At 54.9% G+C, this 27,099-nt stretch overlaps 2 protein-coding genes across 3 annotated transcripts in view; both read right to left on the reverse strand.

Moving 5' to 3' along the window:
• Positions 1-5,888, reverse strand: part of CSK (C-terminal Src kinase) — a 63,755-nt gene extending 57,867 nt beyond the window's left edge. The window contains exon 1 of one of the 2 annotated variants that reach the window (XM_075897427.1): positions 5,227-5,888. The gene's annotated coding sequence lies outside the window, so the exon portion shown is untranslated. Of the gene's footprint in view, positions 1-100; positions 2,469-5,226 lie in introns of those variants that run through there. The other variant, XM_075897428.1, reaches the window with a different exon arrangement.
• A 1,923-nt stretch (positions 5,889-7,811) lies between these two features.
• LOC102455397 (cytochrome P450 1A5-like) overlaps positions 7,812-27,099 on the reverse strand; it is a 68,220-nt gene continuing 48,932 nt past the window's right edge. Inside the window, exon 7 of the mRNA XM_075897425.1 lies at positions 7,812-8,276. Within this exon, the coding sequence (XP_075753540.1) occupies positions 8,267-8,276 (10 nt within the window). The 3' untranslated portion in view covers positions 7,812-8,266. The remainder of the gene's footprint in view (positions 8,277-27,099) is intronic.

Raw genomic sequence — 27,099 nt, forward strand, 5'->3', positions numbered from 1 at the left:
CGCGCATCAGTTTTCCCAGAGAATCAGCACCGAGAAACTGACCCGCATGTCACTTTCACCACTTCTCAGAAGGTTCTAACTAGCAAGGGGTAAAACTGACCTGAGTTCTGTGTGTTTCAGACTGCTGCTGGGCACAGCGAGGAGCAGCAGCAGATGCACTAGCACCGTCTTCCTGAGTGTGACAGGCAGACCACACTGTATCATCTCACCCTGGGAAGATTCTTCCTGAGGGAGAGACTTTTTCTTTGGCCCAAAAATGTAACTGCTGTGGGAAATGATGGTGAGGCCCACCTCACTATCAAGATAACACAGCCTCCTTCTCAGGGACCATGGGGTTTGTCTACCCCTGAAGCCAGCCGACTTCAGCATCAGAAACTCTTCCTAATAAGACAACCTAAGTTTCCTCTCTCTTAAAGAGAGACTTGACTCTTAGAAGCAACCACCCAAGGAATCACATCCGCTCTGAAAGATTGTATCTACCACTGTAAAAAAAACCCCACCTACAATTACCATAACTGAAAGCTCAGAGTGAAAAATATGTTTTTCTTTTAGCTTGTCAATGGGTTGGCAGTGTGCACTAAACAGCACTTAGGGTAGATAGTCAGTTTCACTGCTTCTCTCCCGTTGAGTCCGTTTGTGAGGGCCTGTCAACACAACTAGGGTGAGAAGAAAGGATTTTTTAAAAATGTCCTTGTAAAACCACAAAAATCTGCACTCGGGGCAAGTAGAGGACCTGAAACCGTCAAACTCGATTTTATGTCCTCCAGGTACTGTCTGGGATTTTGCACTTTACCTTCGACGCACACTGGAATAAACTGCACTTGCATACTCATGTTTTTCACACATTTCCCTAAGCTACCCCCTGTACCACCCCAGGTATTTGTAGGTGGGCATCATGTTCTCAGCTCATTGGGTTCATCCTTAGCGTGCACGGTCTTAAAAATCAAAGAGCTCAGGTGTCATTGGTTTAACGTAAATTCATTAGCAGTTCCGTTAAATGGATGCACAAATGCTGAGGCGCAGACCAATCTTGAGGTTTAGAACTTTCCAAAAAGCACAACGCTACGAAAGCCAGGAAACTGAACCAAAACTGCACCTTGAATTCACCCAGCTCCGGCTGAGAGCTGCAGCTCAGACACGACCTAGGGCTGCCAAACACTATCCGGATCTGCAGCACATGAGAGACAGAGATGGCTCTTTGTTTGGTACAATTAGTCAACCCATCAGGTGCCAAGGAGGTTTTTCGTTTAAATTTTCTTTTATTCCCAGCTTAACACTTACCAGTAACCAGGCCCCCTGAGCTAGGAGAGCGAGTCAGCCGGCCAAAGAGGGACCATACTCCTGACAGCTGACACAGGTCAGTAAAGAATCTACTGTGTCCGCTGTGTGTAAGTTCCATTTTCTGTTCAAGCTTTCAGTGGCACTGCACAAGCGGTGGGAACCATCGAGGCACTAGTAGAGACAGGCACCCGCTGGAGTTGGAGCCACCTACACCTGCTCCGACTGATTCCAGGCAAACTGCTACAGTCATTAGCCAGTGGTGGCAAGCTGTAGCCAGACCCTGCTCTGCTAGTGCCCCCAGGTTGGCGGAGCTGAACCCGAACACAGCCAACCGCAGTGCAGACACAAAACGTACATTGGCAGTGGCTGGACAGGGACACACGCCCCCCGAAATGAACACGATTCACGTGCGGAGCCCAATTCCGCCCTGGGGCAAGCGGGTGCAGCTCTCTCCAAGTCACCCGCTGGCTTTGCGGCCTCGGCAATTGAAGGCATCACTGTGCCTGCTTGGTAGGTGAATAGCGAGCTTCCCCAGGGCAAACCACCAACACGCCCAGTTTCCATTGCTTCTGTAGGGGTGGGATCCCATTTAACCTGTGGCTGTTTAGGGTACATCTACACTGCAAAGTAAGCCCCTGCTCAGACTCAGGGTCAAGCCCAACCCCCCTTCGATCTACCCACAATTCTGTCTGATTTGGGCCCAGCCTCCAGGACCTTGAAAGGGTGGAGGGTTTGAGCCTGAGGGTAAGCCTCCTCTATACACCATCATTTTGCAGGGTGGATTCAGTTTGATCCCAGGCCCTGGAAGACTCAGGTCCTGAGAGTCTGCTAATGCTATCCCACAATCCCATGGGACAGCATCCTTTGTCCTTTCTATCTCAAGACTGGCCAATCAACTGTCAGGAACAGAAGCAAGTCCCTCCCCTCTGATTCAAATACAGCTACTTGATGTTTAATCTAAAAAAAGGGGGCAGCAGTGAGCAATTTGACAGTAGGGCACCTGCCCCTTGGAGCTGGGCTCACACCACCTCTTCCTTTCTCTCTCCTTCAGCTGCTCAACAATTTTATAGATCAAGGAGTTGGGGTTGTTTTTTTTCAGTTGAGGAGGTAACACAGCCAACAACAAAACTGATCTTAATTAAATTCAATTAGCTTTTTCATCAAAAAGAAAAACTTCCTTTTGTAGCAGGTTTAAAACCAACAAAAGGAAGTTTTTCTTCACGCAGCGCACTGTCAATCTGTGGAACTCCTTGCCAGAGGATGCGGTGAAGGCTAGAACTTTAACAGGGTTCAAAAAAGAGCTAGATAAATTCATGGAGGTTAGGTTCATCAATGGCTATTAGCAGGGCTTGCCGAGCCTCGGCAAGCCGCGCATGCGCAGATCACCCGAACCCGGCTCTTCCGGGGTGTAATCTACTCACCACAGGCGAGTAGATTACATAGATTGTCGAGCCCTGGCTATTAGCCAGGATGGGTAAGAATGGTGTCCCTAGCCTCTGTTTGTCTGGAAATGGATGACAGGAGAGGGATCACGTGATGATTACTTGTTGCGTTCACCCATTCTTGGGCAGCTGGTATTGGCCACTGTCAGCAGACAAGATACTGGGCTAGATGGACCTTTGGTCTGATCCAGTCTGGCCATTCTTATCCCACAATCCCATCCCACACTTGAGAGTTGTGACCACTTCCAGATAGGTGGCCTGCTGGTTCAAAGCCTGTGAATGCCATAGAACCTGAGGTTGTGATCCTGTAATCGGAGCTGCATGGACAGACCCGTCGATGGGTGGGGTCCTGCTGACTACTGCAGGGTCCCTGATTCCTGTCCCGAGTGGGGATCTGCACAAGTGGAAGGATCCACTCATATAGATCCGAATGCGAGATGCCCAGGGAATACCAAAGGTATTAACCCAAAACACGTAACCCTACACTGGGGAGGGGGGGGGTCAAAAATCCCTGCACCAACGCTCCATCCCAACATAAATTTGAATGAGCCAAGAGATAAGCCTTTGACACACAGAATTAATGATGGAAAAATGTGACAAGAAGAACACACTGAATCTAAACACTGCTCCCATTGAGTCTGGTGTCCTAGCTGCTGCATACAATATGCTCCTGGAGAGCTAGGCTTGACACACAACTGGGGATGTGTGTGGAGCAAGGAACAATTTCTTCCCGATTCCTGAAGTAACTAGCTTATACCATGGAGCATGAAATGTGATCGCTTCTCATTGGGAACCTTGCATAGTAACAGGACAGCAGTCAGGCAACTATCCAGCCTGGTTTTCAGCCCTACCACACCACTGGGCTTTTTGACTGCCGACCGACAGCCTCCAATGCCACTGGCAAGCTACACTGCGTGGAGAAACCGTTCTTTTTGCCTGATCTAAAGCCCCTTGGCCGTCACTCGGAGAGCCCCTTCAACCCGTTTTGTAAGGTGATGGTAAAGTTTACCCCGGCCCCTTCTTAACCCTAAATACCTCAGTCAAGTCTACATCCCACTCCCCCCCAAAGCAGGCGAAACACTAGATTTTTTTTTTTTTTTAATGAAATCTCATCACAACTCATATCTCAGGAAAGCTACACCCGGAGCACCAACAAAGGCAGCACAGCTGCCCATTCGGGTGACACACAGTAATGGCCGCTAGAAGGGGAATGGCTCTGCACTGGCAGCAAGGGCAGGAACACAGACCTGCTGCTTGTCCTAGAGCTGGACTGCTCAGTTTGCAGTAATATGACTCACTTCTTGGGGGGGAAGGAGGGGAGGGAGAGATCCACCCTCTCCCCATTCAGTAGCTTTGTTGTTTTCTACAATGTGGATGTCAATAGCTAAGACCAGCGAGCGCTGTAGCACCGCTCTGTCTACAACGCCAGGCACGTTAGGTGACAGCAGCAGCGTCCCAGGCATGCTATGCCAACACGTACTTCAACAGAGCCAGGAGTTCCAGGGCCCAGACGACTCAGAGCAGCCTAGGGGCCCGGATCCCCACCGGCAGCCCCGACCACATGAACCTGGGGTTCAAATGAGCTCTGCATAGGCACCCCGTTCTCTGGGCTCCCAGGCTCAGCAGGGAAGGAAGAAATGAGCGGCGCAGGATGAAAGAGCCTCCATTGTTTCAGCTGCTGTCCTCCCATGCACCATCAGAATGGCTGCAAAGAGAGCGCCAGCCCGGATTGTCACCCTGAGAAGCTACAGACAGGGATGGGCAGCCATGGAGAGCCAAGGTTTTAGCCAGCAAACCTCCCCTTTCCCGCCCAGGCAGTCAGAAGCCACCTCAGGCTGCAGAGGAAACTTGCATTTGTTTGGGAGGGAGGAGTAAACCGGTCACCCCACCAACGAGACTCCCAACCCCCAAGGACTGGGGTAAGAAACGATGGACAGAGCTTATCCCTGCCGAACACACCTGGTCAAACCCACCATGGCTATGGGACGCAAGGCAATTGTATTGGGACGGGAGGGGGTATAGAGATCACAGGCCTAGTCCAAACCCGAGGGTGACTGAAGCCTCCAAAGACTTAACGTAATGTGAAAAGTCATTTTTCTGCTGGTCTCCCCATTTGACAACCGGTGACAAACGGAGTATGGGAGCCCCAGCTGGTACATCATCCCTGAGGACATGGCCCAGGGACCCCCCCCTCTCCCCGGCCCACCAGGGCTTCTCGCCTTCTGCGAAGCCCCAGATGGCTGTATAGCTGGGCCAGAATCAGACAGCAAGGACTATAACCAGAGCTAGTCACTCCCAGAGCAAGGAGTGACAGAGCTCCCAGGGTTCTTCACGCCCACCAAAGGAATGGAAGTTGGGGGAAACTATGATCCTGGCGTAACCCTCCCGTTGCAGCCTGAGGGGCTGTAGAAGAGCAAGGGGAAGGATGCAGCCTCCGTCCCTATAGTAACCATTCCCATCCCCCCCTCCCAAGTAGGAGAGCATGGGGGTCTCGGGTGCTCACCTCTCTCCAGGCTCCGAGCTGCCTTCGGCTCCGCTTCCCTGTCGAGGAGCCGGCTTCTCAGCGTTTGGCTCAACCAGCTACCTGGTATTCCATGCGGCGAGGGGTCCCTGAGCGCTGCTAGGCCGGGGACGGAGGTGAGGGGAAGCGGGAGAGGTACAAAGGGGTGGGATGGGGAGGGGGTGCTCGGATAGCAGCGGGGCAGGAGGGATCGGGGAGAGGGGGTGGGGAAGAGGAAACAATGTAGCAGCGGACGACGGGAGGATTCCAATTTCGAACGCTGCCGGCTTCCTTGGAACGCGGCGAGCGTTCGATCCCGGAACGCTGCAGCTCCCGGGGTTCGGAGCGCGCCGGGAGCAGCGCGGCGGGCACGGGAGAGGAAGGGGGGGGTGGAATCAGCCCACTACCGACCGGAGGGAGCGGGGAGGTCCTGCGCGATCCCGGGGGGAGGGAAGCGAAGTGAAGCGGTGCGGTGAGGGGCGGGCTCGCTCTCTCCCCCACCCCGCTCCCTCTCCCTCTCGGGGCTTAGCCGGGAGGGGAGCTCGCAGGGCCTGGTTTCTGGCGAAAGGAAACGGAGCCCGGCCCCGAATTCGTCCGCCTCTATCACCGCGCCTGCGCCGCCGGGGCTCGCCCTGCTTCTTGGCGACTCAGGCGTGGGCAAGGACGGTGCGCCCCCTGCTGGGCATCCCGGCTCATTGATCCGGCGGGGTGGGGGGAAGGGGACTACACATGGGACCGCGGGGGGAGGGGAGTTCAGTAGCAAATAGGAGAGGGCAACTGGTTTGAAACTCCTAGCTGGTGGTGGGAGGGGAGGGGTGGAGTGGCCATGTTTCGTCCTGCGGGCTGCCAAATGCTTGCTGCGGGGCCTGATGCTTGGGGAGGGCCTTGTGACGTGACGCTGAATCACGTTCACACCAGACTTACACAACCCCAAATTGACTGAATCCATTTCCCCAACTACATCCGAATCCTGGTGTCAGGGCACCTTCTAGACCAGTGTTTCCCAATTTTATTTGGCCATGGAACACTTGTCAGCTTTTCAGAATTTCAAGGAACCCCTAGAATTGTCAAGCAAAAAAAAAAACAAAAAGGGAGGGAAACCCACCAATGCATGAAAATCACATTCCTTCCCCAAGACCCCACCCTTCTGAGGCCCCATCCTCTCTGTTCCCCTCGTCTCCATCACTTGCTGTCCCCAGCCCTTATAGGTTCTCACGGGGTTGAGACAGGAGGTTCGGGCTCTGGGGTGGGAATGAGGGATTTGGGGGTGCGAAGGGGTGAGAAGTGCAAGCTCTGGGAAGGAATTTGGATGCAGGAAAAGGGGATGCTGGCTCAGGAAGGAGGCTCCAGGCTGGGGAGTGCTGGGCTCAGGTGGAAGGTTGGGGTGCTGAGGAAGCCACAGGCTTGTGGATGTGAGGGTGCAGGAGTTTGGGTTGGATATATGAGGGGCTCAGGGCAAGAAAGCTGTGAGTATGACGGGCTCAGGATACAGATTTGTGATGTGTGGATGGTGCAGGAGTGTTGTGGCAGAAGACTGAGGATGTGGGGATGCAGGAGTTTGGGGATGTCAGAGGCTCAGGACAGGGGGTTCCAGTGTATGATAGACTCAGATTTGGGGTCAGGTGGTGCAGGAGTGTTAGGATGCTACAATGAGATGGGGGTTTGGCCCCAATTGGGGCCTTGTTGACCAGGCTTCATATTGAAATAAAATATTATGTCAAACTCAAAAGGTTTTAGCATTGTCTTTATTTATGAGAGGGGTGGGGAGCCTGTTTTGAGTCGAGGGTCACTGACCTACAGAAAAGTCAGTTGGGACCACACAAGTGAGATGCAAAAAAACCCCTCCAAAACCCCCAAGCCTCACTAATGTGGTCCCAACTGTGCTGGTAGGGGCAGGGAACAGGGTGCTAGTGGGTGCCGGGGCTGGGGAGAGGGTGCTGCTGGGTGGCAGGATTCTGGGGTCAGGGACAGGGTCCTGGAATGGGTGGCAGGGTGCTGGATGTTGGGGTGGGTGGCAGGGTGCTGGGGCTGGGGATAGGGTGCTGCTGGGTCCTGGGGTGGGTGGCAGGGTGCTGGGGCTGGGGATAGGGTGCTGCTGGGTGCTGGGGTGAGTGGCAAGGTGCTGGGGCCAGGCCCAGGGTCCTGGGGTGGGTGGCAGGGGGCTGGGGACAGGGTGCTGCTGGGTGCTGGGGACAGTGATGTGGGGGCAGGGGACAGGGTACTCGTGGAGGGGTTGGGCAGGGGACAGGGGCAGCTGGGACCAGTACCTGACAATCCAGCAGCACCTCTGAGTTCCAGAAAGTGTGCGACTGCACTTCCCCTCCCCAAACAGCTGACGTGCGCGATGCCTGAACAGCAGGGGCTGTATCACTCCAGCAACTTGCTTCCACGATGCCATCCTGCAGGGGGGAAGGTGCGGGGAGACCCAGGGCAGAGAGCGCTGCCTGCACAGTCAGAGCTGAACAGACCCGGGTCTCCTGACCTCCCCCACCACCGCACAGAAAGGCCGCGGAACTAAGTTACCGGGTGCCCCAGCCCCAGCTGTTCAGGCAGTGCACGCCGGCTCCTTTGGGGAGGGGAAGTGCTTCCCTCCCCATTGTGGGTCACGTGGGGTCAGCCCTGTCCAGAACCCCCCTAGAGTGCTGGCTGGGAGCAACTGTTCCTCTTTGCCCCCGCCTCGCTACGCCTCTGCGTCGCCAGGGAGGAAGGGGAAACAAGTGTGCTGTTTCTTTAAGAAGCCGGCTAGCCGGTACTCTCTCTTTCAGAGGGGTTGGGGGAGTGCCAGCTCATCGCGGAACCCCTACTTTCGCTTCGCAGAACCCCAGGGTTCCGTGGAGCACCAGTTGGGAAACACTGTTCTAGACGCATCTCAAAACGCAGTGGAGCCATATGGAAGGGCTGTAATCTTGGTGGAGCTGCTGCTTGGAGAGGTGTGTTCTCATTCTGTCCCCACGTGCGAGATCAGCTATTCTACAGTGTCAGTGACATGGCCTCCTGGTGACTCAGCCTGGTCTTCTGCCCAGCCTGGATGGTGGCAGAGTGACTAGATCAGGCTGAAAGGAAGAAGTGCGTTCTTTTAGCTAACTAGTAATAGAGATGTGGCCGTGTTAGTCTAGTCTAGCTGAAACAAAAAACAGGACTATGCAGCACTTTAAAGACTAACAAGATGGCTTATTAGGTGATGAGCTTTTGTGGGCCAGACCCACTTCCTCAGATCAAATTGTGGAAGAAAATAGGCTAACTGGCCGTGGAAACAGGCATTTCTAGGTACACCTGCTACTTGAGTGTCAAGGCTTCTTGCTCATTGTTTTTATTGTAGCAACAGGAATGGGAGGCCAGATTGTGCTAATCTCTCTCCAAACATACCAAAGGCCAGCTCCAATGAGCATAATAACAGGCCAGGAAGGGGAGAGGCGAGGGTGCAACACACAAGCAAAATATGTGATGAGTCTAGTAAGGTAACACCTCGCTCTTCTAGTGATTAGCAGTCTCGGAGTGCTTATCACAATGGAGCCCTGTTCATGCCCAGGCCCTCGGTGCTACTGCAAAGGCAAATTATAATCGGATATTGTGGTGCCTGCCGTTGGCAATCAGGTCCATCAGCGAGTAGATACCTATCTCCACAGCTGATGTCACTGCTGCTTCTATTTCCTCAAAGAACTTCTCCCTTCCTACCAGTATCATTTCTGTTTTCCCTGCACTGAGCCCTGAGCCAGCTTCACTTCTCACCCACATACTTCCCTCCCTGTCACTGCCCACAGCTGGGGCTCATGCTACATTGCTGCCTGGCATCGTGTAGGGTAGACGGAGGAGCCTCCTGGCGTTTCCACTGCTCGTTCTATCTCCAATGCGCTGTGAAAGCAGGAACTCTTGTGATCCGTAGGGGCTGCCGCATCATGTCTTGCTACAGGGTTGCAATGCATTGCACCGGCCGGCAATATATTTCAGGGCCCTTTCCAAGCCTAGTTTCCAGGACATGGGACTGCCTTTTCAAAATCAGGAGAAGCCCATCAAAATCAGGCCAGCCCACCCGATAACCTGGGCTCTCAGCTCCGAACATCCTCCACAACCAGCAGCAAAATCCAAAAAAGTTACAGTCGCGTCTCATCCAATGCCCAGAGAATCATCTGAGTCTGAAAAGAGCAAAGCCTGAAACCATCTCACCCTGGGCTGCATGCTCGCCCTAGCGGCCTGAGATCAGGCCAGGTCAAGATTTGGGATGTGAAACTGCCAAGGAAGAAGTCAAAATGCTGTGGGACAAGGGATTGGCAATTCATTTGGGGGTGGGCTGGGGAATTCCTTCGATTCGTTACTGAACAAAAGCCCCAGCCGAGTGCTAAGGGCAGCGTGCAGCTAGAGGCTTTGTTTTTTGACGATATAAACCCAAGCTTCTGACCCCATGTAATCTGTAAGGTTCTACAGAGCCCTTTGTAAAATTAGCCCTGTTAGCCCCATTGTTCTGGCCAAGCTGCACCTCAGCTAGTACGCTGTGACACCCTAAATCCCCACACTATGGCCCACAGGCCACATCTTGTCCACGGACACATTTTGACCAGCCTACTGAATCCAGAAGCATTACAACCATGGGAGGCATGTGGCTCATCAGGGGCATCCGCTGGCAGGCTGCAAGAGTTTGTTTACATTGAGCAGCCACGATTTGCCGTTCCCATTGGCTGTGAAGGGCAAAATGCAGCCACTGGGAGCTTCGGAGGGGAGGGGGTGTGTCTGTGGTTGCTCCAGGACACAGTTTTGGTGAGCGACAGTGGTCTCGAGTTCTGGATGTGATGTGGTCTCGAGTTCTGGACGTGGTGTGGTCTCGAGTTCTGGATGTGATGTGGTCTCGAGTTCTGGACGTGGTGTGGTCTCGAGTTCTGGATGTGATGTGGTCTCGAGTTCTGGACGTGGTGTGGTCTCGAGTTCTGGACGTGGTGTGCTCCAGCGAGACTCGGAAATGGGGCTTGAGTGGCCGTGTTTGCTCTTTGGACACTAAGCTGAACAGAACTCTGGTTTGAAAATGCCTGGGGGGGATTTCATACAACGTCTAACACTGGACTACTTGCCTTGCTGGATATATTGCTCCTGGTGCAAACACTCTTTTCACTAATCCTGGAAGAGGGACTCTTCTCCATCCTCTGTCCCCTTTGCCCCATGCTACTCCCCACCGCCTCTTCCCTCTCCGTTGCCAGTTCCCTCTACTTCCCCACCATCTCTTCCTTCCCGCTTGCTTTTCCCTGAGCTCCTACCTATCTCACCGTGCACACGCCTAAGATTAAATGACTCCCACGCTTGCCAACTTTCACCCTTTGCTGTCTTGTCTACGTCAACGGTGAGCTCTTGGGGGAGGACTAGTCTCTTCCACCTTTAGAGTCATGTACAAAATGTATCGATTATTTTCTATAATTGACCCGCTCTGGCCCACCAGAAGACCGAGTGATGTGACCCTGCATCTGAAAGTTTGGGCCCCCCCTGAATTCTGTACAGATTCAATGCAGGAAATTAAAGAAGGCTGTCACTTCCTGTTATAAATTGCAACATACTCTTGCTGAGTACTATGGAACATGAAATAATACATGTGTGTTGTTTGCATATCGGCTTTTAAATTGTGTTGCACACCGCCTGTGTTACAAGCATTATATATGTATAAAATTATTATGTACAGAATTGTTTTACTGGTGTGATGAGAAATAAACACAGTGTGGCTGCAATCTGGGAATTTAAATGAAATAGTTAAAGGAAATAACCTAGATTTGTCATAAGGGCAGGTTAAAAACGATGAACCAAACACTGGAATAAATTGCCTTGGCAGGTTGTGGAATCTCTATCACTGGAAATTTTTACAAGCCGGTCAGAGAAATACCTGTCTGGAATGGTCTAGATAATATTTAGTCCTGCCATGAGCTGTGGGAAGCTGTGTGGATCAGGACAATGCTTCTCGCAGCTCCCATTGGCCGGGAACAGCGATCTGCAGCCAATGGGAGCTGCAATCGGCCGGAGCTGTGGGGGGTGCCGGTAAATATACTGGTGGTGGCCAGCCAGGGGCTAACCTGAGGAACCAGATCCAGCTTGCGGGCTAGTATTTCCCCAGGGCCGGCCCACGCCATTCGTGCGCCCTGGGCCCCCGGAGTGCAGCGCCACCCCCGGGAGTGCAGCGCATGTGCAGCCTCATGCCCAGAGCATGCATGGCCCCGCCCTCGGCACCCAGCGCATGCGCGGCCCCACCCCCACCCCCCGCTGGCGCATGTGCGGCCCCGCCCCATGCGGTCCAGCAGCCCCACGCGGTACCCCCTACAACGAGGTGCCCCAGGCGGTAGCCCAGTTAGTCCGTAGCTTGGGCCGGCTCTGTATTTACCCACCGCTGGGCTGGGTAGATGATTGTAATGGTTCCTTTTGGCCTCAGAGTGTCAGAGCTAACGAGCAAACTGTGAGCAAACTGTTTCTGGATTTTCCTGCATTAACGAAGAGGTGCGCGACAGGACTAGCATTCCAGCTAATCCACACTGAGGTCCCTGAGGCTTCTAGCTCCTTGGGCAAGTGGGAGAGGAGAGAGAGGTACTGCCATATCAACATAATCGGCAGGGTTAGGGAAGGCCTCTTCCCACTCAACAGTGACCTCCCCTGGCCAATGAAGGAAGTTCTGGCAGGTCCATCACATCATAGAATCCTGGACGAGATCTCAGCTGTCATCCAGTCCAACCCCCTGCCCAAAGTAGAACCAACCCCATCTAGGAGGACAAAGGCCATGATGACTTGTTTTGTGGGGCTATGAGGCTACGACCACTCCAGACAGGAGTGGGAGAGCCTCATCCTATAGCAGTTAGTTTCTCCCTGGCTGTGTCAACACTGGCACCCTTTTCCGTAAAAGGGATGCTAATGAGACACTTCGGAATTGCAAATGCCACGGGGGATTTAAATATCCCCCGCGGCATTTGCATGAACATGGCTGCCGCTTTTTTCCGGCTCGGGGTTTTGCCGGAGAAAAGCGCCAGTCTAGACGGGATCTTGCGGAAAATAAGCCCTTTTCCGGAAGATCCCTTATTCCTACTTTCAAATAAGGGATCTTCCGGAAAAGGGTTTATTTTCCGCAAGATCCCGTCTTGACTGGCGCTTTTCTCCGGCAAAACCCCGAGCCGGAAAAAAGCGGCAGCCATGTTCATGCAAATGCCGCGGGGGATATTTAAATCCCCCGCAGCATTTGCAATTCCGAAGTGTCTCGTTAGCATCCCTTTTACGGAAAGGGGTGCCAATGTAGACACAGCCCCTATGTTTATTATTACAGCATTATTGTTATTTATTAAATCACTAATGTGTATTATAGTAGCTCTTGGAGACCCTAGTCAGGATCAAACCACTATGCTGGATTCCCTACCAACATGCAGTCATATAGAATCCTTGAACACTAGAACTGGAAGGGACCATGCAAAGTCATCAAGTCTAGTCCCCTGCTCTCATGTCACGACCAAGCACCATCTAGCTCATCCCTGATAGATGTCTGTCCAACCTGCTCTTAAATATCTCCAGTGATGGAGCTTCCACAACCTCCCTGGGCAATTTATTCCAGCGTTTAACCACCCTGACAGGCAGGAAGTTTTTCTTAATATCCAACCTAAACCTCCCTTGCTGCACTTTAAGTCCATTGCTTCTTGTCCTAGCCTCAGAGTCCAAAGAGAGCAATTTTTCTCCCTCCTCCTTGTGACATCCTTTTAGATACTTGAAGAATATAGTCCCGGCAGTGTCCCATTAAAAGACACTGAGAGTCGGATTGGGTCCTTTCTGACTAAGCAAACACATTCCAAACTTCCTGGTTGTGGCATAATAAGGACATGTCAAGGAACCAGTCAGTCGACTCCGTTTCCCACAATGTATTACCAGGGAGTGGCAAAGAGCAGTAGAAATATCAATGCCTGCTGCTCTTCCCCAACCAGCAACAGCACACAGCAGCCAAAAAAGAAGTAAAACCAGTCCATGAGTCTATATATACGCTTACAATTACACGCACGCAGAGATGGGCGGGATTGTGATTGGGTGATCAATCAGCCAGGCTTCCGGCAGTGCTAGAGCAAAGCTGAAATAACTCCAGCGGAAATGAAAATGACAAGTCTCTGGTTGTGAGTGTGTAACCATCAGCTTCCTCTCTGGCCAGGTGTTCCCGCCTTTCAGAAAAAGGAAACAGACAAAAATGCTGCCTCCGCTGTCGCTGAGCAACATTTTTGCATATCATCTACTCCCCGACACACCCCTTTGAACAGCCCCTGCAGTCTGTGGGTTCTGCAATGGGAGCTGAAGTCAGATCAGAAGGCAAAAGCACACCGAGATTATTTTATAGAGGGAACTTCCATGTCTCTGGCAGGGCCAGAATCTGACGCAGGATGAGCACTGTAGAACGGACAGTGCAGTTAAGCACTCCAGCGACTGAAAATGAGACTGAGCCAGACATCTGAAGAAGTGGGTTGTACCCACAAAAGCTCACGATACCATCTATATGGGTATGTCTACACTACAGCACTAATTCGAACTAACTTTGAGGCCTGGAAGCCCACACCCTGCCGGTGCAAGGTGCTCCCTCATTCCTTCCCTTGGGTGTCACCCCACCGTGCCTCTCCCCTGGAGAACAGCAGCACAGAACCCACAGATTGTCTGTGTGCTGCCTGAAGAGTCACCTGCCCTGGGGGCCTTCCTAATGGCAGCCGCAGGTTTTAAAAGAAGCAGGAATCCCAGGCTGCAAACACCAATATTTGGCAGCTCACAGAGCCCAGGAAGATTTTTTGCAGGCTCAGTGTAAACGCTTGCAGATGTGCTGAGCCCTGGGTTGGACCCGCAATCAGAAATCAAATCCTTTAAGCTCCACCCCGGCTGCCTACCCTAATGGCAGCACTGTCAACAATGTGTATCAGCAAGGACCATCTGGATCACTTTAGGCTGAAGGACTCATTCACGCATGGGCACCAGCCATTACCCGACCACCTGACCATGATGTCCATGGTGCCTGGGCAGCATCTCTAGCTGGTCATTACATGCATTGCTCAATACAGGCCTCTGAAGAGATTACCCAGGGGCTTGGAAAGCAGCTTGCTGGGAAGGAACTGAAGTTGAGTTGAGAATTGCATTTTGGCTTTGGTACGGCCTTCAAAGCCGCACCAGCTCATAGAAAGACAGGACGAGGCAGACACAGCCTGCCCGCTGTGCCAGGCCACGCCGATCGCTCTGCGCAGAAAGCCATGGTCAAAGCGAGGGGCAAAAAGTGTACGCGGGAGAACTCAGCTGCAGAAGTTTGAGCTGGGAGCGGAACGCCGCGATCCCAGAAGTTGGGGGCAGCGCCGATCGGGCTGTCAGAACTGGGGTTCGGAGTAAGAGGTTGGTCGAACCCAAACCTCACCCCCAGCTCCTTTCACCGCTGCAGGAGGATGGTCAGGATTCAAGCGCCAACATCCACATTGTCCCTACAGTTTGGGTTCCAAAGCCAGGAAGGCCTGGTATTCTCTGCGAAGGGTGGGATTTTCATCAGCCGAACTCTACCAGCTGTCTCAGGGGGTTTCACCGCTGCCTCTGCCCAAGCGGAGTTTGAGACCCAGGGTTATTAGGAGAACCCAGTGACAGGGCAGCGAGAGACTCCCACCCAGGTTTCTCAGGGCTTTGTGACACTTTTCTCCGAGTCCCTACCGTGGTTGAAACATCACATGCCTACGTCGCTTCCAAGAGTCAAAATCTGACTGATGGCCATTGACTTCAACTGGAGCCAGGGTTAGCTGCCGCTTCATGGGCTCACTAAGATGTCCGGGGGGCATGACCTCCCTCCATTCTGTATGGCTGGCCGGGCGGGATAAGGGATTTTCTGGAAGGGAAGCCTTGTAGCTTTTTCTCTGCTGTCACCTGAGTGCATGGAATAGAAACAAATTGAGAACCACTGGGTCATCACTCTCTCTTAGTGGCACTTACACCACGGCCAAATCTCTGTCCTCTGCCGGGGACAGTGTCCCCAGGTGGCCGGTTTAGATTTTTACTGGTGAGTTGAGTTTTCTTTGTCTCAGCTGACAGTTTCCTGGTGGTCCTTGGGCGGGGCGATATCTTTCCTCCTACAAAATCCTTGGGCGGTGACTAGGGACGGGGAAGCTCCTTTTGCCTCACTTCAGAGCCAGGCAGACACTGTGGGCATGCAGGCTGGATTTGATCACCCACGTTATCAGGCTCATAGGCGCTAAATCATCAGAAAAGGAGGAAAAGCCAGAGCCGAGTATGGGCAGAGTGAGAATTTATTCCAGTGTTTAACCAAGTACAAAAAACAGGGAAAGAAACCAGCCTCCACTCCCTGGCCTTACCCTGCGGCAAGGGGGTGTCATTCCACCCTCCTGGGGAGTCCTTGCACCCATGTAAAGGAGAACCAGGCCCTTTGTAGCCACAGGGCCAGGCCTAAAGCCCAGCTGGGTAAATAGGGTCCCGCTCTCAGGCACTTAGATCCCTTGATACTGCTCCGACAATGGGCCTGGGGGTGAAAATGTGCAATTGCCCCTCCCTCTGGGTGAGCCCCTCCTCCCCACCATGGCTTTGGCTCCCATTGGAAGAGCCCCCTGGCCTGTACCTGCCCTGCTGGTGCCCAGAGCCTCCGGGCAGCTCTCAGGCCCATCGCCCATCCTGGCCGGGGGTTAATGTAGCACCAGCATCCAGGCAAGACTGGAGACTGTGCACAAGATTTGGGGATGCACAACATCTGGGGATGCAGTGAGGACTAGGTAGCACTGGCAGAGCTGGGGGGATACAGTGAGGACCGGGTGGCACTGGCAGAGCTGGGGGGATGCAGTGAGCACTGGGTGGCACTGGCAGAGCTGGGGGGAGCCCTGGGGGGTGCAGTGAGGACTGAGTGGCACTAGCAGAGCTGAGAGGGATGCAGTGAGGACTGGGTGGCACTGGCAGAGCTGGGGGGATGCAGTGAGGACTGGGTGGCACTGGCAGAGCTGGGGGGATGCAGTGAGCACTGGGTGGCACTGGCAGAGCTGGGGGGAGCCCTGGGGGGTGCAGTGAGGACTGAGTGGCACTAGCAGAGCTGAGAGGGATGCAGTGAGGACTGGATGGCAGTGGCAGAGCTGGGAGATGCCCAGGGGATGCAGTGAGGACCGGGTGGCACTGGCAGAGCTGGGGGGATGCAGTGAGGACCGGGTGGCACTGGCAGAGCTGGGGGGATGCAGTGAGGACCGGGTGGCACTGGCAGAGCTGGGGGGATGCAGTGAGGACTGGGTGGCACTGGCAGAGCTGGGGGAAGCCCTGGGGGGTGCAGTGAGGACTGAGTGGCACTAGCAGAGCTGAGAAGGATGCAATGAGGACTGGATGGTAGTGGCAGAGCTGGGAGATGCCCAGGGGATGCAGTGAGGACCCGGTGGCAGTGGCAAAACCCAGGGCCACTTCAAAAATTTCTGAAGTGGCCCCCAGTCAAAAATTATTGCTCATCCCTGGAGCAACATGTGCTGAATATCAGGACAGAGGGAACCATTCTGTCGCCCAGTGCGTAGACATGCGCCCTGCAGGCTGCAACAGAGGGTCTGCACGGAGCGAGGCCATTGGCCCAGGCAGCAGCAGATAAATCGAAAGTAGCCAGATACAGTCCAGGGGCCAGATCAAAGTGGTAGGTGGGCCAGATCTGGCCCCTGGGCCCCGGCTTGCCCAGCCCTGATCTACATCATCCCTGACAGATGTCTCTCAGGGAGCTGTGGTCTAGCCTGGCTTCATATGAAGCCACTGGCAGTGCATCTGCTTACATCAGGGCTGATTTTGGCCCTTTGGGGGTTTCCAAGTGAGTAAGAGCTTCCGTTTTTCTTCTCTTCTCTCTTATGGGGGGAGCATCAGGCAAAGTTCCCTGACAGTCGGTGGGGTTACACCAATGTCGGAGCGAGGCCCCAGGTTTGGGTAAAATGTCCGGTGCTGCAGAGTGATCCCATTCATCTGCGAGACAGCCAGCCAGCCTGTCTAGGGGAATGATTTACAGCTCAGGACGTAAGCACCAAAGGGTTTGCTACGGGCCAGATCCTCCGCGGGGGGAAGTGACAGGATAACTCTGCCGACGGCCGTGGATCTGTGCCCGCGTACCCCCGCAGAGGCGCTGCCCCCAAATCCCCTCCCGCACGGTTTTGTGGTGCCTCCGAGCAAATGGTTTTTTTTCCTGGTGTTGCACAATGGACTGTGGAAGTAATGACACATCTCCTAAGGCCTGTCAAAAAAAAAAGCCTGCGATTGAGGTTGCGGGCAGTGGTGTGGCTGGGGCCAGCCTTGCTTAGCGGCCTTCCCACGGCGACACGGCAGCTTCTCTCCTCCCCCTGGCCCGTGAAGACTCAGCTTTACCCAGCTCCCAAACTCCTGCCTGACGTGAGTCTCGGAGGTTTTCCAGGCCGATCTTTGGCCTTCCCCCGCCCTTCCCCCCAGCAGGGTTGTTACTGCTGCAGCTGGCTCCAAATGACCATCCAGTCCAGCCAGAGGCTTTAACAGTTTCCTGGGAGGGGGAAATTAGCGACTTCAGACTCAAAGGCTGACATGGGCTGCACAGTGTTTGGAGAGGGTCTCAGGGCGCTTCCCGTGAGCCGCGGAGGCCGCATCAGAGCCACAGCGATGGAGCGACACCAGGGATGACGTAGGCAGGGTCTCGCCACACTGGGGGTTCCCTAGTGCCCCGAGTCACATGCCTAGAGGAGCAGCTCAGCTTTAGGGTTTTTAAAAAAAAAATGATCCTAGCTAAGAAATGCTTGGAACTGTGACCCACGGCACTGCCCGGCAGAGAGCCCGGAAAGCCGGTGCTCAGGTGGCACAGGATCAGGCAGTTTTAGGAACCCCGGCAGCTGCGGATCCAGGAACAAACTAGATTTAACTCCTCCTTGGTCTTTCCCACAGCGAATCTTGTCCTGAGAATAAAATCCTGACAGTGGAATATTCCTGCCCAGGACCCCGGCCACATGCTTACGGTGAGTCATGTTTCAGACCAGTGCAGGAAATCAATAACTGCCATCCCTAGGCCAGAATCAGCGGCATTAGCCCAGAGGAAGAAGCAGCGCATTTGGGACACCCCCCAGTGATGGGTGGAGCAAAGCAGAGGGGGAGGAGTCAACAAGGCCCCCGGGCCTGAGTGGCAGAGGGGTTGGTGGGTAATCAGTAAGGACAGGGAAGTGGAGAAGGCTAAGGAGGGAAGATGTGATCAGTGTCAGGGAGAGGGCGCAGTGCGGGTTGGATGGAGGGTGGCAGGTCAGGACAGAGAAAGACCCCACTTCCTGGCCCACCCAAGGGACGAGGAGAGCAAGGGGAGGAGAGAGGGCCAAACAGTGAGTGACTCCCTGGTACGGTGCTGATACCTCGTAACTCACTAGGCCTCTGGCAGAAGGAGAGGCTGGGAAGTTCCTCGTGCAAAGCACAAGGGTCTGCAACCGTTCCCACCCAAGCAGCAGCGCTGCCGGGGGTAGAACTGCCTCTCCCAGTGCAGCGTTGTGACCTGGGCATGCAGCCCCCGGAGTGGACAGCGTATCGCTCCCTGCTCTGTCGGGAGCCCCCGGAGCGGACGGTATCTCGCTCGCTGTTCCGTCGGGAGCCCCCGGAGCAGACGGCGTCTCGCTCCCTGCTCCGTCGGGAGCCCCCGGAGTGGACGGTGTTTCGCTCCCTGCTCCGTCGGGAGCCCCCGGAGTGGACGGTGTTTCGCTCCCTGCTCCGTCGGGAGCCCCCGGAGTGGACGGTGTCTCGCTCCCTGCTCCGTCGGGAGCCCCCGGAGCAGACGGCGTCTCGCTCCCTGCTCCGTCGGGAGCCCCCGGAGCGGACGACGTCTCGCTCGCTGCTCCGTCGGGAGCCCCCGGAGCGGACGGCGTCTCGCTCCCTGCTCCGTCGGGAGCCCCCGGAGCGGACGGCGTCTCGCTCCCTGCTCCGTCGGGAGCCTCCGGAGTGGACGGTGTTTTGCTCGCTGCTCCGTCAGGAGCCTCCGGAGTGGACGGTGTTTTGCTCGCTGCTCCGTCAGGAGCCTCCGGAGTGGACGGTGTTTTGCTCGCTGCACTGTCGGGAGCCCCCGGAGCGGACGGTGTTTCACTCGCTGCTCCAGTGCCTTGATTCTCTGGCCAGTGCAAACACTTCTGATCCATCTACACTGGGAAAATTAGGGCCCAGCAGTCTCTGCTGGTGTCACTCAGCCCAGAGGTAGCAAATTGGCACTTTTGGGGCTGGCCTGGTCCAAGACCGAGCTGTAGAGAGCAGGACACACGAGGGGCAAACCCCCATCCCCAGTCGGGCTACACCCCCCTTGTGGGCAGCAAAACCTGCCGCACGAGCCAGGTGGTGGCAACCTGCCTGATCACACTTTTCAGCCCTCCCTCGCCTGTGTGGAATAGGGGAGGCGCTCCACCCCAGACGTGGCTGCATTTCCGCGGCAGGGGAGTGCTCCCTGTGGCTGTCCAGTTTGAGAAGGCCAATTGGGAGCCTGCAGGGGGGTGAGGGGGGGTCTAGGAATAGGGGTGAGGTTATGGAGACTTGTCTTGCCTTGGGCTTGGTGTGTGAGAGAAGTGACAGGGCTCCCCCTTGTGGCCCAGTCGGGCGCTACTCACCCTGGGCAGCATCCCTGGTAGCCCCTTCCTGGCAGAATCAGCCAGGCTCCACTGCCCACGTCTCTGATCCTGCTCATCCTTGACCTAATCTGGCCCTTCTCCTTTGACTCCGCCGCCGACCTGGCTGCAGGTGTAGCGGGAAGGGGTTCTGGGGAGGCACGGGCCCTCATTAACCCTCTCCTAGCCACAGGCCGACCCTCTTTACCGTCCATGCGTGGGAAACACCCTTCTCGCAAGCTGGGGGTTGGGCAGAGCTCGCCAGCCTCGCAGCTTCTTCTGAGCACAAACAACAGCTCAGCTCCTCAGCGGGCGGCACTCAGCACGGCCCAGGGCAGAGCCTGGCACCCGGCGAGTTACTCCCCCAACCGCAGATCAGCTCCCCACCCCACAGCAGAATCCTTTAGCGCCCCAACCTGCAGCTGGGGAACCCTACGGCAGCATGATCCTGCCAGGCAGGCCCTGCCAGCTGCAGCCTTGTCGAACGGCGGGTTTCAATCCCATCCTCTGCTCTGCCACAGAAGCCACATGGCTGCGGGGCCCCGCTAAGTCCTCTGCTTTCTGTTTCAGGGCAAGCGAGGCCACCCCGGTCCCCAAGGGCCACCGGTAAGAGCAGAACTTGGCAGGCTGGATAACCTGGAAAGCGAGGGTCAGAAACCCCCTCCTAGGGCACAACCCCCAACCTCTCCCTCCCCCCCGCTGTCTAGCTCCTGGGGAAAGTGGGTGTGAAATTCAACGGGCTGATTTGTTAGGACTTGGCCCTGCTGTGTGGAGGCCAATGGCTGCACAAGGGGCCGGGCAGTGAGATGCAAGCCCCGGGGCTCGGAGGAAGGATGTAAGGTTAGCGGGGCACTGGGTGCGTCTCACAGTGTCTCCAGCTGGCATAAATCCTAGAATCCCAGGGTTGGGAGAGACCTCAGGAGTCATCAAGTCCAGCCCCCTGCCCAAGGCAGGACCAATCCCAACTAAATCAACCCAGCCAAGGCTTTGTCAAGCTGGGACTTAAAAACTTCTAGAGATGGAGATTCCACCACCTCTCTAGGGAACCCATCCCAGTGCTTCACCACTCTCCTAGTGAAATAGTTTTTCCTAATGTCCAACCTAGACCTCCCCCACTGCAACTTGAGCCCATTGCTCCTTGTTCTGCCATCCGTCACCACTGAGAACAGCCTCTCTCCATCCTCTTCGGAACCTCCCTTCAGGAAGTTGAAGGCTGCTATCAAATCCCCCCTCACTCTGCTCTTCTGCAGACTAAACAAATCCAAATCCCTCAGCTTCAACTTGTAGGTCGTGTGCTCCAGCCCTCTGCTGGACTCTCTGCAGTGTGTCCACCTCCTTTCTGTAGTGGGGGGCCCAGAACTGGACACGATACTCCAGATGTGGCCTCACCAGAGCCAAATAAAGGGGAATAATCACTTCTCTAGATCTGCGAGCAATGCTCCTCCTAATGCACCCTAATATGCCATTAGCCTTCTTGGCTACAAGGGCGCCCTGTTGACTCATATCCAGCTTCTCATCTGCTGGAATCCCGGATCCTTTTCTGCCGAACTGCTGTTTAGCCAGTCGGGCCCCAGCCTGTAACAATGCCTGGGATTCTTCCCTCCCAAGGGCAGGACTCGGCACTTGTCCAGATTTCTTTTGGCCCACTCCTCCAATTTGTCCAGGTCACTCTGGACCCTTCCCCTCCCCTCCAATGATGTCGCTTCATTGACTTGACTGGCCAGCAAAGATCCCTCTGAGCAGGGACCTTTCAGTTCGCCCGTAATGAGGCTGGGCCCACAGGGTCCAGCCGCCTCGAGTCCACCCATGAGCATCAGCAGCCACCCCACATGGGCCTGTTCTCTCAAAGTCCCTCTTTGAGGTGGGAGTGGGGGCAGCAGGTACCTCGCAGCATCCAGCCAAGCAGAGTCCTTGGGAACAGATCTCTGCTCCCAGGGGTGCACGGAGGATGGTGGCTTCTTCTCCTTGCAGCCTTTCCTGCCACTTCCCTGAACACAGCTTCCGATCAGCGCTGAGCCATTGTTACCGGTGCGCGTCAGGGGCCGGGGCAGCTGAACCCTGGCCCGGCTAGCCCCTGGGACAGAGATCTGTGCTCATCACATGCTTCTCTGGCCCTCCCAGCTCCTTTGATATCCTGCTCCTGAGGATGGCCAACATCAGGAATGACATCCCTGAGCTGCAGGAGAAGGCGTTGGGCCGGTGCTGGAGGATGGAGTTGGAGATGCCGCCTGCCAAGCGCCAGGACTCTGACATGCACGAATGGGGGTCCAGCCACGAGGAGCCATGGCCGAGACCCATGCACTCAGGCACATGACTGGGAGGCCCACACCTGCTCCCTGCAGCTGGACTCAGGAGCTGCCTACGCCCCAGAGACAATCCATGGACACATGATGCTCCAGGGACGTTCTGTGGTGGCCACATGCTGCAGCTGATTGGTCCCCTCTGGCCAGTCTGATCCCTCATCACAGTGCCCGTCCGGATCAGAAAGTCTATTTATTATGAACATTAAATGTTATTTTTTGCACACTAGACAGAAGGGGGATGGGAGATTGTATCTAGCTGCTTTTCAGTCTCCTAGAAGAAGATGGGATGTTCTCGTGGTGCGGGGTGGACTGGAAGCCGGCAGGCTTGCAGTATTCAAGTATTTAATTCAGTCTGACAATCGACTTCTTCCAACTGTGCTGCTTTGAAGAACTGGAGATGGGGAAGGACCGGCAGGCGGCAGCTCCCAGGTGTTCCTGTCACTGAGTGAAACTGGCTCTCTGGGAGCTGCCCCTCTGGGGTCTCCTCCTAAGAGGTGACACAGCGGGCCTGATTCTCGGTCCAGTTTTACACTGGGGTCACTTGATTTCCATGAGGTTGCTCCTAGTGCACGCTGGAGACTCAGGTGCGGATCCTCTCAGCCCCTGCTGATGTGTCCGTGGGAGACTTCGATCCAGACTTCAGACCCGACCCTCGGTGTGACCCCTTCTCCATCCCTCCGTCGTGAGGGCAGCGCCTCACAGAGGTCAAGGAGGCTGACATAGCTGTGGCGAAGCGAGCTAGGAGCTTCAGCTCAGGCAACAGAAACATATGGTCAGATCCCCGGACACAAGAGAGCCAGAACACAAAGGGCATCCAGAGAAAGTTCCCTGTACAGGCCGGGCTCTCCTAGCTCGGGGAGCAGATGGGGTCCCTGGGCTTTCTGCTGAAGGAATTGTAAGCACCCAGGGCCAAATGAATCGATGCCACTGTCGATTTTGCACCCTTCATCTTGTACATTACACAAATCCGGAGCTGGACTGCATGGAAGGAGGTGAGTGGAGGCTTCCACGGAATGCCATTGCCAACAGGCTCCAGTAGGGGGCAGTTGGTGTTTTGAAATCCGCTCTAGCCAGGTGGCCCAGAGACATGGGGTATGTCTACATTACTCCGCTAGTTCGAACTAGCGGGGTAGTGTAGACATACCCATGGAGACTCAAGTGACTGTAATTGACGCAGAAGTCTGGTCAGGTGCTTGGGGGTGCAGAGGGCAAAGGCGCATGGAAGGATCCCTTTGTGCCCTCGTCACATTCAGGCTGGAGGTGACGCAAGCGCTCGGCAGCTCTCCGAGGCCTTCTGCTAAGGACCCGGGTGTTGTGCCTCTAGCGGGGGAGTCGAGAAGCCAGTGGTGGGGCTTGGCCAGAGACGGGGGATGTGGCGGGGAATGGGGGGGTGGGAGGAGCCCGATTTGCACCTGACGTCTACACTGTTATTCTCCATCGCGCCAAGAGGGCCCGAGAGAGATCAGGCCTCCAGCACGCTAGGGGCTGTACAATCCAATCGCAGTGACAGTCCGGGCCCTGGAGAACGGGGAGGGCAGGGGTGCCAAGGGGGGGGAGGGTGTGACTGCCCACCCCTGCCACAGCTGAGCTGAGTCTGTAAACCAGATCTCCTGATTCCATCCTAGCCCCAGCGCACGGTAGCTGTACTAATGCAAACCTCGCACTGTGGCTACTGGAGGGGTTTGCACTGATCCAAAGGTCTAATGGTTGGTGTAATTATGGAGAGAGGGTGTAAAAAACCTGCTGTAAGCCTGGTCTCAGGGTATGGATGGCATTTACTAGGAAATTAAAGATAAATCCATTTAATACATTAAGGCTACGTCTAGGCTGTGTCTAGACTGGCCAGTTTTTCCGGAAAATCAGCCGCTTTTCTGGAAAAACTTGCCAGCTGTCTACACTGGCCGCTTGAATTTCCGCAAAAGCACTGACTTCCTACTGTAAGAAATCAGTGCTTCTTGCGGAAATACTATGCTGCTCCCGTTCGGACAAAAGTCCCTTTTGTGCAAAGCTTTTGCGCAAAAGGGCCAGTGTAGACAGCTCAGATTTGTTTTTCGCAAAAAAGCCCCGATTGCGAAAATGGCGATCGGGGCTTTTTTGCGCAAAAGCGCGTCTAGATTGGCCACGGACGCTTTTCCGCAAAAAGTGCTTTTGTGGAAAAGCGTCTGTGCCAATGTAGATGCTCTGTTCCGAAAATGCTTTTAACGGAAAACTATGAAATAAGGGATAAGGGATCTTTCAGAAAAGGCTTTATTTTCCCAAGATCAGCATCTAGACTGGCGCTTTTTTCCGGCAAAGCTCCGTGCCGAAAAAAAGCGGCAGCCATTTTTATGCTAATGAAGCAGGGGAGATTTAAATCCCCACTTCATTAGCAATTGCGATACGTCTAATTTACATCCCTTTTACGAAAAAGGGATGTAGTCTAGACGTAGCCTAGGAGTTTTAAATTGAGAGTCAAAACCTCAGATGGTGTAAACAGCAGACAAGGGAACTCTGCTGATTTTCCCCAGCTAAGATTGTGGCCCTGTCTGTCCAAGGCTCAGATGATCCATCTTAATGTCTTCTCCCTGTTTTTAATCTAATTTACATACTATTAAGCCCCGCCCCCTCCCACTGCCACACTTGGCATCTTCACAATCTGTAATGCAGTCACCCTCACAATCCCCCCTGGGGGGCTGGACAGTGTTATCAGCCCTTTTGTACCAATGGGGAAACTGAGGCACAGGCAGGCTAAGCTTAGTCTTCACTGGAGCATTAACTGTGACTCTGACCCATGTGTTCTCCCTACCCCTCCTCATGCCCACCTACAAAGCACTCTGGTCTGTGTATGATGGTGCTTTCAAGCCAGAAGCTGGCTCTACTGGGCCAAGAGCCAAAGCCTTTTTCACTGGGGCTGGTAACTCCCCACTGCAGCGAGGATGCAGGCTAACCCACTTGGAAGCAGACAGGCCTCTGGTGCCTTCCCACAATTCCCCCCCACACACACACACACCCAGAAGGGCAGACAAGTCCTCCCACAATTCGCTGGGAAAGAATCAATGAGCCAATCAGCTAAGAACATGAGATGTGCCCCCCGAAGACCTAGCACCAGGTGGATTAGCAGTACCAAAGCGAGCACAGTAGCATTGGCAGGACTTTGCAGTGGCTACTCCTAGGCTGGCTAGGCTGACCCATAGGTGCCAGTCACCTGGACTTAATCTGCAATGAAGACAGACAGATCCCTAAGTGACTTGACCAAGGTCACAGAGGATGCCTGTGGCAGGGAGGACATCAGACCTCAGTCTCCCAAGCCACCAGCTAGTGCCCTGATCACTGGGCCATTTTCCTCCCCTTAGGCCTAGTAGGGAGATGAAATTGCTGGTGTCAAAATGGGGAGGGGGGGTTGGCCCCTCTGTGGGAACCAGGAACTCGTGTCGATGTGAGTGAACTGTGATGGCTGAGCTAAAGATGCTAAGGCACAAAGAGATTTTACTGGGCCTCCCTGCTGGCTCCACTGGCACTGGTGAGTAAAATCACATCAGGTCATTGCTGTGAATGGGAGCAGGAATGAGTCCAAAGCGCTTGGCTTGGGGTGCTTGTTGAAGAGCCCACAAAAGAGCAGCTCCCGAACAGCACAGCCGTGAAAGCGTGCAGGTGCCTTTCGCCCGCAGCCCGTCAAAGCCTTGTCCTGTCCTTCGGAGTCACGCGCCACCCTGCGAACCAGGATGGTGCCAGCGCTCCCGCCTTCCAGGGAGAAATCAAGGCACGGGCCAGCTAAGGGACTTGCCCAAGGTTACCCAGCAAGTCAGAAGCAGAGCAGAGCACATTCTTGCTTCCTGAGTGTCTGTTGGGTCCATTAGACCCTGCCAGCTCTGCCAGGACCTGCCTGCAACTCCTCGATGTGGGTCTTGTGAGCAGAGATCGCTGAGCCGAGAGAGGGCGCCAGAACCCTGCTGGCCCAGCCAGCTCCCAACTTTTCCCCACGAGCAGTTGATGTGACTGGACCGTGGCCTGGGCAAGGTTTTCTGGGTGCCTCCCCGTCGGGGTCCACATGTGACAAGTGTTCAGTGACGCCTCCTGGGAGACAAGAGGGTAAAGGCGACTCCCCTTTGCACCACATGGAGGGGGGCTGCGGCTGGTGGCCCCCAAAAGCCATGTGATGGAGGGGCCACAATCACCCCCGTGGCCTTTCTCCCTCCTACTTCCCCCTAGGCTGTCCTGCCCTCGCCCCCCTCCCCTCTGGGGCACACTCGCTCCCTGAGAAATTCACCAAGGTCGGCAGGGCCAGGGGTCCCGCCATCCGCGCCTGCAGTGTCATTTGCGCAAGGGCAGGTGGAAAGCCTGTGCCGAGAGACAGAGGAAAGACAGGTGGGAGGCAGCTCTCCCCAGGTAGACCTTTGTGTGCAGGAAGCGCTTATCGACTCATCTCCCTTTCTTTCCTTCTTCACCTCAGGCCAAACTCCAGCCTCACGCTTTCTCCGCTTAACGTGGCCCTTAATTGCACCTCTAATTACCCCATGCAGCCAATCAAAGCGCCGCCTCCTCTCCAGAGGGCAAAGGAAGATAACAGGGCCTGGCGCGGGCCCAGGGAGAAATGTTAATTATTACTAGACACCAGAAACAGCCCAGCCGCCAGATGCATGAGAGGAACTCGGTGGCACAATGGAGCTGCAATCCGTGCGTGGCACCTTCCGTGCTGTCAGCTGTATCCCCGCGGCACGGCCCAGCCCCGCCCCCGCTAAGCTCAGGGAGAAAAATGTCTCCCTGTGCGAAGCTAGAACCACAAAATGTAAAGCCGGATCCAGATGTCAAACCCTTCTCTGTGCAGAGGTTTGGTGTGGCTCAAATACAAAGAGGAGCCAGTCGGAACATTTGGGGCTGGATGAGGAGAGACTAAAAAGACTGGGGCTTTTCAGCTTCAAAAAGAGGAGACTAAGGGTGATAGGACAGAGGTCTAATAAAATCCTGACCGGGGTGGAGAAAGTGAAGAAGGAAAAGTTATTGACTTGTCCCCATTACGTAAGAACTAGGGGGTCGCCAGATGAAAT

Source organism: Pelodiscus sinensis, chromosome 14 (genome assembly GCF_049634645.1).
Source record: "Pelodiscus sinensis isolate JC-2024 chromosome 14, ASM4963464v1, whole genome shotgun sequence".
Classification (NCBI taxonomy): Eukaryota; Metazoa; Chordata; order Testudines; family Trionychidae; genus Pelodiscus; species Pelodiscus sinensis.